The sequence below is a fragment of the Erithacus rubecula genome (genome assembly GCF_903797595.1).
Source record: "Erithacus rubecula genome assembly, chromosome: 23".
Classification (NCBI taxonomy): domain Eukaryota; kingdom Metazoa; phylum Chordata; class Aves; order Passeriformes; family Muscicapidae; genus Erithacus; species Erithacus rubecula.
This window is the reverse complement of record NC_136675.1, coordinates 5,261,616-5,276,704: the sequence shown is the minus strand read 5'-3', so window position 1 is coordinate 5,276,704 and position 15,089 is coordinate 5,261,616. Positions and strand designations below refer to the sequence as shown.

At 42.4% G+C, this 15,089-nt stretch overlaps 1 protein-coding gene across 1 annotated transcript in view; it reads right to left on the bottom strand.

Annotated features, from left to right (window-relative positions):
• The window catches only part of CSMD2 (CUB and Sushi multiple domains 2), a gene marked incomplete at its 3' end in the record, with an annotated part of 261,650 nt that overhangs the window by 118,407 nt on the left and 128,154 nt on the right, over positions 1-15,089 (bottom strand). Inside the window, exons 11-13 of the mRNA XM_079325862.1 lie at positions 14,839-14,960; positions 7,772-7,875; positions 3,093-3,205 (exon numbers count right to left, since the gene is read on the bottom strand). Coding sequence (XP_079181988.1) covers positions 3,093-3,205; positions 7,772-7,875; positions 14,839-14,960 — 339 coding nt within the window. The remainder of the gene's footprint in view (positions 1-3,092; positions 3,206-7,771; positions 7,876-14,838; positions 14,961-15,089) is intronic.

The following is a 15,089-nucleotide window of genomic DNA, read 5'->3' as shown; positions in this document are numbered from 1 at the left end:
AGCTCATGGAAACAAAAATTTCCCATTGGGGCAGCCCCAAAATTCCATAAATGGACACAAAAAATTCCCATAATGGCATCCTAAAAATCCCACAAATGAACACAAAAATTTAATCCCATTGGGTCAGCCCCAAAACTCCATAAATAAACACTAAATTTCCCATAATGGCAACCCCAAAATTTCACACACAGACACAAAAATTCCCATTGTGGCAACCCCAAAACTTCTCCACACATGAAAAAATTCCTATAATGGCATCCCAAAAATTCCACAAATTAACACAAAAAATTCCCTTTTTGGCAACCCCAAAATTCCATTTTCTGACCTGAGAAAAATCTCCTTGTTCCTGCATTTCTTTGTGTAGGGAGTAAAAATCCATGAAATATTTAGCAGGGCAGATGCTCCATAAATAAAATAACATTTTTAAAAAAAATTGATTCAAAAATATCAAAACACTTTGATATGATTGAAACATTCCTCCTGATGAATGTTTCAAATAAAAAATCACTTCCACATTAGAATAATAAAAGTCAAAACTAAACAAGAACATCCAAACCAAGTGTTTTGACATTATTGAAAGGAAACAAGTTGACAAGAATCTTTCACAGCTTCTCCATCAAATATTATTCATAGAGGGGGAAATTTTGACAATTTGGAGTTTTCTGAGGGGAAAATGTGGCAGCAGGAATTTTGCAGCTGTTTGGCTGAGGGTGGTGGGTGGGAAGTTGGGTGAGGAAGAAGAGATTAAAATAAAATAAAATAAAATAAAATAAAATAAAATAAAATAAAATAAAATAAAATAAAATAAAATAAAATACAAAATAGAATAGAATAGAATAGAATAAAATAAAGTATAATAAAATAAAATAAAATATATAGAATAGAATAGAATAGAATAGAATAGAATAGAATAGAATAGAATAAAAAAAATAAAATATAAAACAAAACAAAATAAAATAAAATAAAATAGAATAAAATAAAATAAAATAAAAATTAAATAAAATCCTCACAAGTCCTGCAGGCTCCCCAAATCCAGGCCACTCCTCCATGGGAATTTCTGCTTTTTTTTTTTTTTTTTTCTGGCTCATTTCTGGGGGAAAATGAGGATTTTTGGAGCTGCCAGCAAGTCAAACTCTGATTTCTGGAAACAGGGTGAAAGGATTTGTGAGGCTGAGGAAACCCCACAGGAAAAACTCACTAAAATATTTTACCTCCTGCCCAGGATTTTGTATGAACTTAAATGAACTTGACTTAATTAATTAAAACTCATGGAAATTTGGAAGATTCAAGATCAGGGAGTTTCTCTTGCTTTTTATGCATAATTAAAAAAAAAAAAAAAAAAAGGATCTAAAAGACAACAGGGAGGGGATGGACTCAAAAATCAAAATTTCTGACAAACCCAACTCATTCCAAACTCAGATTTAATTTAATGGCAAAGCAGGAGGGATGGAAACCCCTGCACCCAAAAAAAAAAAAAAAGAAAATAAACCCAGGGCTGGATAATTGACAAAAGAGCTGCAGGAAGCAGCAAATTTGAAACAAGAAAAAACTTTATTTTTTTTTTTGCTGGTGAACCAGAGTTTATTCCAAGCAACAGCACAAAAGTAAATTAATTGTATCAATTCTTGTGGTAAAATGGAAAAGTTGGATTAAAAATAAACAGCTTTTAATCATCCCTGCCTGCAGCAGGGGGCTCAGGCCTGAGTCAGCTCCTACCCAATTCCAGCAGAAATCCAAATTAAATTAGTGTGGGAGAGGACATAAATCGGGTTTTAATTTGAAATTCTCGCTTGCTTCTCAGACAATACAACACTAAATTCAAATTTGGCTTTGTTCTGGTTTTTTTGGTGTTTTAATGTTTCTGTTCTCACCACAGGAATTTATAAAATTAATTTACTTTTATGCTATTGCTTGGAATAAACTCAAGTTCGTCAATAGAAGAAATAAGGAATTTTTTGGGCTTTTTTTTGGAGATTTCAGTCCATTGATAGGGAATATCCCTCAGAAGAAGGAGATTATGGGACTCTGGATTTTCTTTAATCAATCCTAAATTTCTCAGGGACTTGTGAAAAATGTGGCCTGAAGGAATCCTTTATTCCAGTTGTGAAAATGGGATGGGAATTCTACCAGAATATCCTGATGGATGTGGAAGGCAGCAGCTCCAGGGAAGTTGTTTTCCCCAAAAAAACCACCCAGGATTAAAGAGAAGAGAAACCCCAAGACCCTGGAAGGAATTTTGGAGCCAAAAATTTTGGCAACCCTCATCTGTGTGCAGTGGGGAGGAAGGAAAGTGGAGCTTAATCCAAATTCCTTCTGCAAGAACTGAAAATCCAAAAATGATCTTTATGAGGATGGAAAAGAGGATGAAAGTTGGGATTGAGGATTTGGGAGAGATTTTGGGGAACATCAACGAGCCAGACCCTAGCAGAGCTAATTTTTACACAATTTTTTACTTTTTTTTTTTTTTTAAATTATAAAATTTACTAAATTTTACTAATTTTTACCCACAGCCCAGTTTGACACAAACAGGGGCAGCCAAGGAACCACCTTCCCAATAAAAATCTGCATTTGGGGCCTGGAAAATCCTGAGCTGAATGGCCCCAAGAGATTTTTCCCCTCACAAATTCCCAATTTTTCCCTGTGCCAACAACAACCACACAAGATTAGGCCAGACTGGAGCTCTCACATCTTGCTGCACTCCCTGATTTTCTTAAAAAGAATCCCCAAGATTAACTTTTATTTCACTGGAAACAGCTGAGTTTAAAGCAGCTGAGACCAGTGATCTGCTGGAATCTTGGATTATCCCATCCCATTATCCCATTATCCCATCCCACAGGCACAATCTGCTGCTCTCAGCTGAAATTCCCAATTTTTTCCCCTATAAAACATCTGGAATGACAATGGGACAGACAGCTTGGATGGGAAATGAAGCAGCAAAGCTGTTTTTAAGGAAAAAAAATAAATAATAATAATAATAATAATAAAAACCTTGGATTTCTTTAGAGGAGCTCACTTTTCTCCCAAATCCCTGCACTCAGCTCATCCCTGACCAAAAAAAAAAATGGGAATTGGGAGGGAGGAGCCTGGATTACCTTCATAGGAGGCTTTGAAGCCCAGCAGGTTGCTGACACTGTCAGTCTGGAACAGGAGCCACATCTGGTGCTGGGTGCTGACAATGAGATCAGGGACAGTGGTGCCCGTCAGGCTGCAAAAATAAATCCAAACAACAAATCAAAGTGGCCCCCAAAATCACCCACCTGCAAAAAAAAACCTCCTCTGCAGCAGCAGGAAAATGATAAATTAAGTAAGAATCATCATAAAGATGGAGATTTTTTTTCAAGGTTGATGAAGATGTGTTTGTGTGTTCTGCCCCCCACATTGGATTTTCTCCCACCTGGCTGCAATAATCAGAGTTTATTGTCATTATTGGGACAGATCACCTGGCAGCAAAAAGAATAATTTCCCTGCTTGCTGAGGCAAAACATCAAAAAAAAATCCCCAGAGAGCAAACTAAGCCTTGAGAGAGTGAATCCTCTGAATTTCCCTCAAATTTCCCCCCCAAAAAATCACTTTGCACACATTGCCAGCTCCTGAGAGAAGTTTCTAGAAGGATCTAAAAAGGAAAAAAAAAAAAAAAAAAGCACCAGGCAGGTGAAGAACGAGCCCCAAATGTGCTGAAAATCCTGAGAAGACTTGAGAAAAATCACAAATTACCACCAGGAACCCTCAGATTCCCCCAGGAGCAGATTCAGGGAATAGCACTGAGCTCCTCCTGTTCCTGAGGCTCATTCAGCTCTGGGATTAATCACCTTAATGTGGTCCAAGGGAGCTTTAGAACTTCATTTTAGAGTTGCTTTTGGTTTTTTTTTTAATTTTTGTTTTGGTTTTTTTTGAGGTTTTTTTGTGGTTTTTTTATTTTTGTTGGTGTTTTTTTTTTGTTGTTGTTGTTGTTTTTCAGGTTTTTTTATTATTATTTTGTTCGTGATTTTTTTTTTGTTTGTTTTGTTTTGTTTTTGAGGTGTTTTTTTATTATTATTTTTGTTGGTGATTTTTTGTTTTGTTTTGTTTTGTTTTTGGGGTGTTTTTTATTGTTTTTGTTCGTGATTTTTTTTTTTTGGGGGGGGTTCTTTTGTTTTGGGTTTTTTATTATTATTTTTGTTGATTTTTTTTTGTTTGTTTGTTTGTTTTTGGGGTGCTTTTTTGTTGCTTTGGGGTTTTTTGTTTTCTTTGGTTGTGGTTTTTTTAATTTTATTTTTGTTGGCGATTTTTTTTGTTGTTGGTTTTTTTTGGGGAGGGTTTGTTTTTTTGTTTGCTTGTGGGTTTTTTTAAATTTTATTTTTATTGGTGTTTTTTTTTGTTTTTCAATTTTGTTTTGATTTATTTTGTTTTCTTTTTTTTTTTTTTTTTTGAGCTTTATCCCCCACCCACGTGGAGCTCAGCAGGAGCAGGGCTGATGTGCTGCCTGTGCTTCATGTTGCCATTATCCCATTTCTGCTGAGAAACCCAGAAATTAACTGCAAGTGGAGAGGGCTGAGAGGGTTTTTTTAAATCTTTTTAAATAAATCCAAATTCAACTCTGGGCTGGGCAGCACCTGGAAGGTTCCTGGATAAAACTGAAGGATGTGGAATTGCTGGAGCAGGATGTGAAGGTGATAAAGGGACAGAATCCAGGCTGGAAAAGAAAAAGTTGAGTGGAAACCTCAGAGCACCTGCCAGGAGAGGAACTCTGCTCAAAACTGCAATTCCAGGACAAGAAGAAATAGTTTCAGATGGAAAAGGGGAGAACTGGGTGGGATATTGGGATATTCCTGGATTTGGGAGAGATTTTGGGGAACATCAACGAGCCAGACCCTGGCACAGCTAATTGAGAATCAGTTTGACACAAACAGGGGCAGCCAAGGAACCACCTTCCCAATAAAAATCTGCATTTGGGGCCTGGAAAATCCTGAGCTGAATGGCCCTAAGAGCTCTCAGGGAGATTTTTCCCCTCACAAATTCCCAATTTTTCCCTGTGCCAACAACAACCACACAAGATTAGGCCAGACTGGAGCTCTCACATCTTGCTGCACTCCCTGATTTTCTTTAAAAAATCCCCAAGATTAACTTTTATTTCACTGGAAACAGCTGAGTTTAAAGCAGCTGAGACCAGTGATCTGCTGGAATCTTGGATTATCCCATCCCATTATCCCATTATCCCATCCCACAGGCACAATCTGCTGCTCTCAGCTGAAATTCCCAATTTTTTCCCCAATAAAACATCTGGACTGGCAGTGGGAGGGGGGTCCCTGCAGTGCTGGGGCACTGGAGTGTCCCTGCCATGGCACTGGAGGAGCTTTAATCCCTTCCACCCCAAACCATGGCAGGATTCTGGGGCAGTGTCACCACCCAGGGCAGGTGACACCAACTCCCTGCCCAGCCCCAGCTCCTTTCCAGGGCAGGGATCTCAGGGAAATGGGGCCACCCTGGACATGCTGAGCTCTCCTGCCACCCCAGGGATGTCACAGGCACAGGGACACCTCCAGCAGCCACTGCTGGGCTCTGCCTGCAGCCCTGAGTTTGTTTTTCCTGCTGTCACAACCCCCTGAGATTGCTCTGACCTCCCCCAGCAGGAATTTCACTGATCTCTAAATGAAGAAGTGATCTTGTTTTAGTGCCTGTTTTGCATTTTTCAGCTTTATTGTTGATTCTCAGTTTATTTATTGAAGCAGCAGCCAGGAATGAGGAACACTCCAAGAAGAAAAAAAATCCTCCAGGAGAAAGGTGCTTCAAATCTTTCTGCATCCTCTGCCACCCCACTTTTAACAGGCTGGATGATTGATTTGGGTGCTTGTTACTTCAGGAAATCAAATTCCTCCTGCAACTCAGGAAGCTCAGCCTAACAATCTGCTCTGTTCCCATTTTCCAGGGATGGGAATGAACCTGGGAACAAATTCCTTCCCAGCTCTGTCTGGGGTGGAATCTGCTGCTGAGCAGCTCAAGTGCCTGCCCTGATTGCAAAGGCAGCAGGGCTGAGCTCCTCAACAGCAAGAAAATTGGAATTACTGCCTTTGACAGCAGTTTCTGCATTTTGATTCTTCCAAAGAAACCTCACTTTGTATCCAGGTGTTATTCTGTGGATCCAGCTGAGAGTGGGCAGAAAACTCTGGGGAAAGTGATCCATGGACTTCCAAGTACATTAATTAGCACTGTGGTCCTCACACTTCTCTCCCATTTCATTACTTTTTAATTAATCCTCACAGATTATTAAAAAAAAAATAAATAAATCCCTGGATGAACAGCAGGAATTTACTGGAAACACCCTGGCACTGCACCTTGCTCAGTCACAGATATTCCAAATTTTCATCAGCAAAGTGCTGAGGAGATAATAGAGAATGGGAAAAAAAAACATGGAATGATTAAAATTCAATATAAGGAAAATCTTTGAAGGTTTTAGGCAAACCAGAAGGGATGGAATGGGAAATTATCTCAGGAATTTCTTCCAAGCTGCTGCCAGGGCAGGGATTTGCAGGTTGTGACCAAGCAGCTTTAAAATGTTCTGAAATAATCAACTTCACATTCCAGGGGCTGACCAAGGATCACTCATGTTCATGTGCTGGGAGGAATCAAAACCTGGGGGGAAAAGGTGTTTGGGAAAGGCAAAGAAATGCTGATATGTGAAAATGCTGCCTCATGTGGGACAACAAAAAAGGGAAAAAAAGCACAAGGAATTTCTCCATCAGCTGCCAGAGCACAACTGAGTGGTTTTGGAGGGGCCTGGAGGGAAAGCAGGACCATCTGCACATCCCCTGTGCTGAAAAAACCTCCACAGAACATCAGATTTGCAAGCAAGGGATACAAAAATCCCAAATCCCAGCCTGGGAGGAGAAACCTCATCGCCCCAAAATCACCCTGGGTGTGAAATGCTGAGGATGTCACTGCAAGATTGTGGATTTTCAGCCTCAGGATGATGGCAGCAGGAAAGAGAGACCCAAACAGCTCCTGGGAGTTTTGTACCACTCAATTTGGGGTTTGTCTCAGTCTCTGCTGCATTCAGTCAGAGCCAGGATTAAAAACACATGAAGGAAATGGATTTGGGGCTTGGTGTTTATTAACTCTTATTTAAAGTACAGAAAGTTCAGCAGAAAGTGACCAAAATGGAGATGAACCCATCTAGCTACAAGCTGAACAGTCCAATAGAGAATTAACTCTTTTATTATTTATTATTTTAACCAAATTTCCAGGACCCTCAGTGTGACACTGACTGACCAACCAGAAACTATCACCTGAAATCATGAAGAAGAAGGAAGATGAACACTGAGACACCACCCAAAATCCTCCATCTTGTCCCACACTTATTACTATATTATAAAACCATCAAATTAAAAACTCTTCATCATGTGAAATCACACACTTCTGTTTGACTACACACCCGTGATTTTAACTCCATCACTCAAATTTGGATGTTTGAGTTTGAATTTGAAGCTCCAAGGGCTCAGGTCTAAAGCAGTGTTCTCCTGGGGGTCAGTGCCAGAAAGCACAGAAAGCCAAAAAAATCCCAAATTTCTGGGATGATTCTCCATTTCTATCCCAGCTTTTCTCAGCTCTCTGGAGAGCCTCAGCCTCTCCTTGAGGGGGGAATTTGCTGTCCCAAAAAACCCAAGAAACCTAAAAATCACAGGATGCAGGGTCAGCTCCTGCATCCCCATCCCATCAATCTTTTTAATCCTTTTTTTTTTGTTTTATCCCATCCCATCCCAGGTGCATTCCCGCGGGAGGAATCCTCGTTACTCACACATAAAGCACAGATTTCTGGTCTCCGACCTGCCCTCCATCCCCCACTGTCAGGGTGTCGTAGCCTCTCTCCAGCTCGAATTCCTCGAAGGTGAGTTTGATCACCTGCCAAAGACACGGCACAATTAACACAATTACCGCAGTCAATTAACGCAGAGCCCTGCCCTGCTCATGGATCCTGGAGCATCTTCCAGGAGCATCAAAATCTCCAGAAAAAACAAAAACCAAAAGTGCTTTTTCCTATTTTTTCCCTGTTTTTTTTTTTTTTGTTTTTTTTTTTGTTTTTTTTTGTTTTTTTATTTTTATTTTTTTTGTGTGTGGTTTTTTTTTTTTTTTGGGGGGGGGAACTTTTTGTTTCGTTCATTGTTTTTTTTTTACAGGTGATTTGAATCACCTCTGCTTTATCTCCTGCTTGCCCAAGTGACCTCACTGATATCAATATTTGTGTGCTGGGATCTGCCTTTTTTCACCTTTTCCCCTCCCCAAAACTGGAATTCTGGATTTGGATGTGCATGGAGTAAATGCAGAACCTTTTACTTCGTGGCTCAGGAAATTCTCCTGGTTCTTGGTCAGAGCTGGAGAGAATTTATGGATTTATGGGAATTGTCTGCAAACAGAATCCTCAGCATCACCACAACCCTGTTCCCTGGTTTTTCTCTCCTGTTTCACCCAAACTGATTTTTGCAGCTTCTCTGCATCATTAGGAGCAGAACTCCCACAGAAGTTTGTGCTCCAAGGCTCTCAGCTGCTTTGGGAATTTCTGCTTTTCAAGTCCAATTTAGGGGGCAGAGTCCTTAACTCAGCCTGGGACAGGATGAACAAACAGAAAAAGAAGAGATTAATTAAATTAAATTAAGAGTTTCACATCCCCCATCAGCAGAAATCAATAGAGTTTTGTTTCCTGGACTCTTGACCTGACCAGCAAAAATAAAAAGCAGAAAAAACAGTCAAATGCACTTTGTAAATACATTCAATTTCCTGACTTTGAACAGATTAAATCACCAAATGTGGGTTGATGCTTCTTTCAGCTGCTTCACACAACACAAAAATCATCAAAAGTCAAGGAGGAGAAGGAGCCAAGGACCACAGAGCTCTGGGGTCACTTCCCACCTCAGTCTGGGCAAGGAACCAAAGCCCAGGAAACCCAAAATCCTGCTCTTGTCCTTTCTTGCTTTTATAAGCAACACCTCCTGCAAAACTTGAGCAGGTGTGGATTCCCAGGGGGATAAAAACCCCAAAGTTCAAAGCGAAAGTTAAAAAAAACATAAAGGTGTTTACACAGCTCAGGCTGATCTGTCCTGTGTTTTCATTCCTGCAGATAAACACAGTGTTTTTCAATGCACAGAAAATTAAACTTGGAGATTTTAGCCATTTTGAAAAGAGGGTTTTTTTCACCCCAGGAGGGTGAACCAGGAGCCCGGGTGATGCTTCAGACAACTTTAATTTGTGTCTAGTACTCAAATATTAACCTGTGCAGGCTACAAGAGCATGAAATGCTGGAGTGATGTAATTAATACAGAGCTGCAGATCTGCACACACCATTTCTTCAACCAGCCACTCAAGGAGCTGCAGTCTGACCCTAATTAAACAACTAATTACATCCCAGCACACCCAGGACTGCAACCTTGTGACACAAGATTTGGATGCTGAATATTGTGTTTATTTACCCATTTTCCTGGCTTTTTTTTTTTTTTTAAATTTCCTCTGAAAGCTGTAAGTTTAATTAATTTAATTTAATTATTCAATTATTTGTTAAACAGACTGAGAGGCACCAGCACCCCCAAATTTGGAGCAGCTGAAGTGAAAGGGAGCAATCAGCAAAATGGAATGGAACTCCTGATTCCAAAGTGCCACCAAAGTGATTGGAAATTCAGTCACATTCCAAGGAGGAAAATCACAATAATTCTCTCCAGGAGAACAGCAGCCTGTGTAGTTCTAACCTGAAGCTTTACAAGTACATTCCTCATTTCCCTGCTCCTCCAGAATTTTCCCCTCTGTGCTGGGATGTAATGCAGAATGTGGGCAGAAATGTGATTCTATCCCATTTGTTAAACCAGGTGGGGCAGTGACCCTTATCTCCATGGAGATATCCTCTGCTAATGGGCCATCTTTAAACCAGCTGGGCAATCATCTTTATCTTTACACAGCCCATCCTCCCTCCAGGAGATATCTCCTGTTAATGGGTCATTGTTTAAAACTGGGTGTGGCAGTGATTCTTATCTCTGTGGGAATTATCTCCTGTTAATGGGCCATTGTTTAAAACTGGGTGTGGCAGTGATCTTGATCTCCTGGCACACATTATCTGCTAATGGGCCATCTTTAAACCAGCTGAGGCAATCATCTTTATCTTCCCACAGCCCATCCTCCCTCCAGGAGATATCTCCTGTTCATGGCCATTGAGTCCCAGTGCATGACTGATAAAATTCCATCATCCCACTGGGAGATGCTCCACCCAGGGGGAGGAGACAAACATTTCCCAATTAGGTATAAAACTGAGATTTTGGACAGCAAGGCACCTTCTTCCCACTGGATTCCAGAGGAATGCCAGACCTTTCCACATCATCCCTGGAGCTTCAGAGGAAACTGCACCTTCTCCAGGAGCACTGCTCCAGCTGAGCCACATCTGCCCCTGCAGGAGGATGCAGCCACCATGGAATGGGACTGTGCCACCACCCTGACTGACTGACTGTGTCAGCTTGGATTCTGACTCTGGCAGTGTTTGGGATTGTTCTTTGTAATACTGTATTTCTATTTTAATTTTCCTAGTAAAGAACTGTTATTCCTAATTCCCATATCTTTGCCTGAGAGCCCCTTAATTTCAAAATGATAATAATTTGGAGGGAGGGGGTTTACATTATCCATTTCAAAGAGAAGCTCCTGCCTGTATTGGCAGACACCTGTCCTCTCCTCCAAACCAGGACTCTCCATTTGTGATAAATCATCCTCTGGAGGGGCCCTTCTCCCTCCATCAGCTTTGACGTGGCTTTTTTTGGCTGCAGGTGGGAATAACCCCAGGAGAAACCTCAACCAGCAACATCCATTATGTCAAAAAGAGCCAGAAATAGCTTTTATGCAAATTCCCCAATTATCATATGCATTTCTCAGCTCCCCAGTGATTTATTTTCGCCACTGTGGTTGGAATTAATTCCCAGGGCACCAGGGCCCAGCTAAAAAAAAATGTGAATATCCCCCAAATAGGTTTGATGCCCCCTCTCTGTGCAGAAAATAATCCCAAATTGTCAGTGAGGAGGCCTCAGCCCTACAGATGCAGAATTCCCAGCAAATTTAGAAGGGATTTTGGGGCTCAGTGGATCTCTGGATCGAGGTTCTTTGCTAAAGACAGAGCAGAGGATTTGCAAATGAGTCCTAAATACAGCTGCTGCTTTTCCCAAAGCTCCATGGATCCAAAGACCACTGGAGTCAATAAAAAGATTACAGAGACTTCAGCTGCTCCAGCTCTTGTATTTTATTTTACACTATTTTATAGGCACTGGAAGTAATTCCCAGCCAGGCTGGGGATGGGAAATGCTGGGAGTTGGAGCTTTTCTCCCAACCCTCCCTGCTCCAGCACAGCTTTTCCCAACTTTTTCCCAAACTTCAGCATGAAATACCTAAACCCAGAAAACTCTTTGTAAGCTGGCATCATTAACTGAATTAATTAAAACTATTTAGCATTTCAAAGGAAAAGGCAGTGAGATCTCCTCTCACAGCTCACAAACACTGCTGATTTCACCAATCCAAATTTCAATGTATCATGGGCAGCCCATGGAGCAGAACCTTTGTGGAATCTCTGATCCAAGCTGGGAAGTCTTAAAATTACTTGATTTGATCAATTCCAATCCCCTTTATGATTTAGGAAAGGATCAGGGCAAGCAGGGAGAGCTGTGGCCTTCCCACAGCAGTTGGTGTTCTCCCTCTCTGTAAATTGACACTGAAACACCCAAACCCAAAAAACCCTTCAAAACCTGATATTCATTAAATTAATTTAAAATATTTATCATTTCCAAGGAAAAGGCAATGGGATCTCCTCTCACAGCTCACTGTGCTGATGTCACCAATCCATATTTCAGTTCCATGGAGCAGAACCTGCAGCTCCTTGTGCTGTGGAATCTCTGATCCGAATTGGGAAATCTTAAAATTAACAGATTTGAACAATTCCAACCCTCTTTATGATTTAGGAAAGGATCAGGACTTGTGGATTCTGTATTTGTTGTGACTCAGGTTTCAAAGCTGAGGAAGAAACCAACCAGGAGAAGAGGAGAAATTTCCTCTAAGCAGAAATTCCAATGGGAAAATAAGAGTTTTGTGCAGGAAGGAGGGAGGAGAAGCTTTTCCTGTCACACTGCTGATGGAAAAGCAGGAAAACTTTGGGCACAACACTGGCACTAAAGCAAAGGGACAGAGCTGAAGATCAGACCTGAAAATTCACCACAAATGGGTCAGTGAAACACTGGGCACAGCCCAGGGGCAGATTTATTTTCCTCATGGTTTTCATCTCCTCCTTCATAATTTACAGCCAAATGGAAACCCAAATGGAAAAGTTATCCTACAAAACACCCAGGAGATGCTGCACCCAAACACTGCTCCATCCACACAAAACCTGGGTATTGGTGATTTATGGAGACAAAAAGGTACAAAAATAATGGAAAAGGAGCTGGGCTGGGTTGAATTCCAGCCCCTGTCTGTGGATACTCAGGGAACGTTCCAGGGCACATCCCCCTGTTCAATGGGACCCTCCTGGGGGTCATCAACCCAATAAATCAGCACTGAACAATCTCCTGGTTCCACACTTGGGTCTCCCAAAATCCAGGTTTTGTGCAGCCATACCACAGGTAACAACAGCCCTGAGCCACAGCCTGCCTGGGAATGGGAATTTAGGGATATTCCTCGTTAAAATCCTCCTCCAACAGGGATCTGTGCTGGTTGAAGGATTGGGCTGAGCCCAGCAGGGAGGGAGAATTCCACAGGCTCTTCCTCCATCCTGCCCCTGAGGGGAGGGAAAGCAGGATCCCAGCATTTCCCAACAATTATCAGAAATAAAAATTAAAAAAGCTGAGATCCTGTGAGATTCCCCCCTGCAAAAGTGCAAGAATGTCCAGAGCAAAGGAGAATAAATGGGAGTTTGGAGCTTTGGCTCAGGATTCATCCAGATCTGATGGAATGAGGTTTGCAGGAATCCAGACACTCAGAGGAACAAACCCTGCCACCTCCCGAGAGCAGAAATAACAACTCAGAAAGGGTCACAGCAAAGTGATTCCTGTTCTGCTCCAGATCTGGAGGAGAGACATGGGCTGAGATTGGAAAAAGCTGTGAGGGCACCAAACACTGCCCTCAGCTCAATTCCCATTCCAGGGGAAAATGGACTGGGATTGATCTTTCCCAGGCCAGGGCACACACCTCATTCTGTCCCCACACTCTGGAGTCACACCTGTACAGAAAGGGCTCATATTTCAATTTATAACAGTGCAAAAATAGCAATAAATTTACAATATTACATAAATAGCAGGAGACAGACCCAAACCTTCCTCCTCTGCCCCTGGGGGCTCAAATCCAACAGCCATAGCCAAAACAATGGGAAAAAAAATCAGCATTCCTGGCACAGCCCTGATGAGCTGCTTGGCTGGGCTGCTCCAGCACCTCCCTGCCCTCCACACCAGATATCAAAGGGGCTTCGATTACAAATAATTACACTCACTTTTAATTACAACCCTGAACAATGAGTGCTCAGCAGGGAGCAAAGGTCAGGGACTCACACACAGGGGAGAGTCTGTGTGGGGACAGGAGCTGAGCCTGAGGGGCTGAACAAACCTTTGGTGGGAGGATGAGGAGGGGCTGGAGAATGTTTGGAGAGGAGCTGTGGCTGGATCTGGATCCCTGCAAGTGTGCAAGGCCAGGCTGGACAGGGCTTGGAGCAGCCTGGGATAGAGGAGGTGTCTGGAAGTGTTTGGATGTGTCTGGAACTGCCTGGATGTGTCTGGAAGGTCCCTCCCAACCCAAACCTGCCTGGAACTCCATGAGATCCCAGGGCTGTTTGTAGCTGTGCCTGGTGCTGGCCCAGGGCTGTTTGTAGTGATCTCCCCATACAACAGTCCATAAATCTCCCCACCTTTTGGCCAGAGGCCACTCACTTTGGAAAAGGACTATAAAAAGTGACTTTCCTAAAGAGACTCTGAGATCTCTTTCTCCCCCAGGGATTGAAGACGTGTCTATTGTTGGATGACCACCAGGATGTGTCCCTCCTGTTGGTGGCTACATCCCATCCTTTCTCTCTCTCACCCTCTTGCTGTGACTGGTGATGTCTCTTTGAGTCTGAGATCACTCACCACACAACATCTCGTGGCCTCAGAGTTCTTGTTTTTCCAGCTCGAGCACCGAAGGAAGGGTCAGAAGTCATTCTCTGATGTTTCCAAGGTTGTTTATTCTTTCTTACCTAAGGAATTCTTCCCCTGCCCTACAGAGGTCTGTTCAGGTCAGTTGGAGGCACTCTGCCTGCCCTCTGGCCAGGTCTTATCCTTTATACTATAAATTATGTACATGGTGTTTACAGTTACTTTCCAATACATGACCCTTACATTGCCCTGCCCAGCTTTCTCCCAAACCAATCCAGAAGTGCCATCCTAACCCAAAAGATGGATGCCACAAAGAAGAAGAAAAAAAGACATACCACACTCAAATTACTCCATCTTAGCTCTGGACCCCTTACTACAAACAATTTTATAAATTCACTTTTCTACCTTCTAACAATCTAATTTATGCTCTGCTTATTTTTTTGACTTGTAATTCTTCTTATAATAATGGTAATTTTTTTCAGGGACCCCACAGGGGTCTTGGGCACTGTGCCAAGGCCTCTGAGCCCCCTGCCTGGGTTGGGAGGCATCCAGGGAATATCCTGGATTCCCACACCCTCTCTCCCTCTCTCTTTTCTCTCACAAAACTTGTTTTCACACAATAAACTACACTGCTGCTTTCTGCCCAATAAAACCCAAGTCTCCTGCTTTTGCCTTTTGCACCCTGGGGTGGAAGGAACCCTGAGAGTGGTGGGGTTGAGGGGATGGAGGCAGCACCCACCTTGGCAGGGTTGAGGGCAGTGATGACCCACACACAGTAGGCGTTGTTGTCGTACTGCACGGGGTAGTTGGGGGACGTGATGACCCCGCTGGGGCCACGCAGATACGTGTCACACATCCTGGCTGGGGACAAAAACGGGGACAGTCAGAGCTGGGGGGCTTTTACAGGGGCAGGGAGGAGGGGTGAGCTTGGTGTGGAGGTGGGACAAAGGAAGAATTTGCTTTAAATCTGGGTGGGAAGAAGTTTCACAG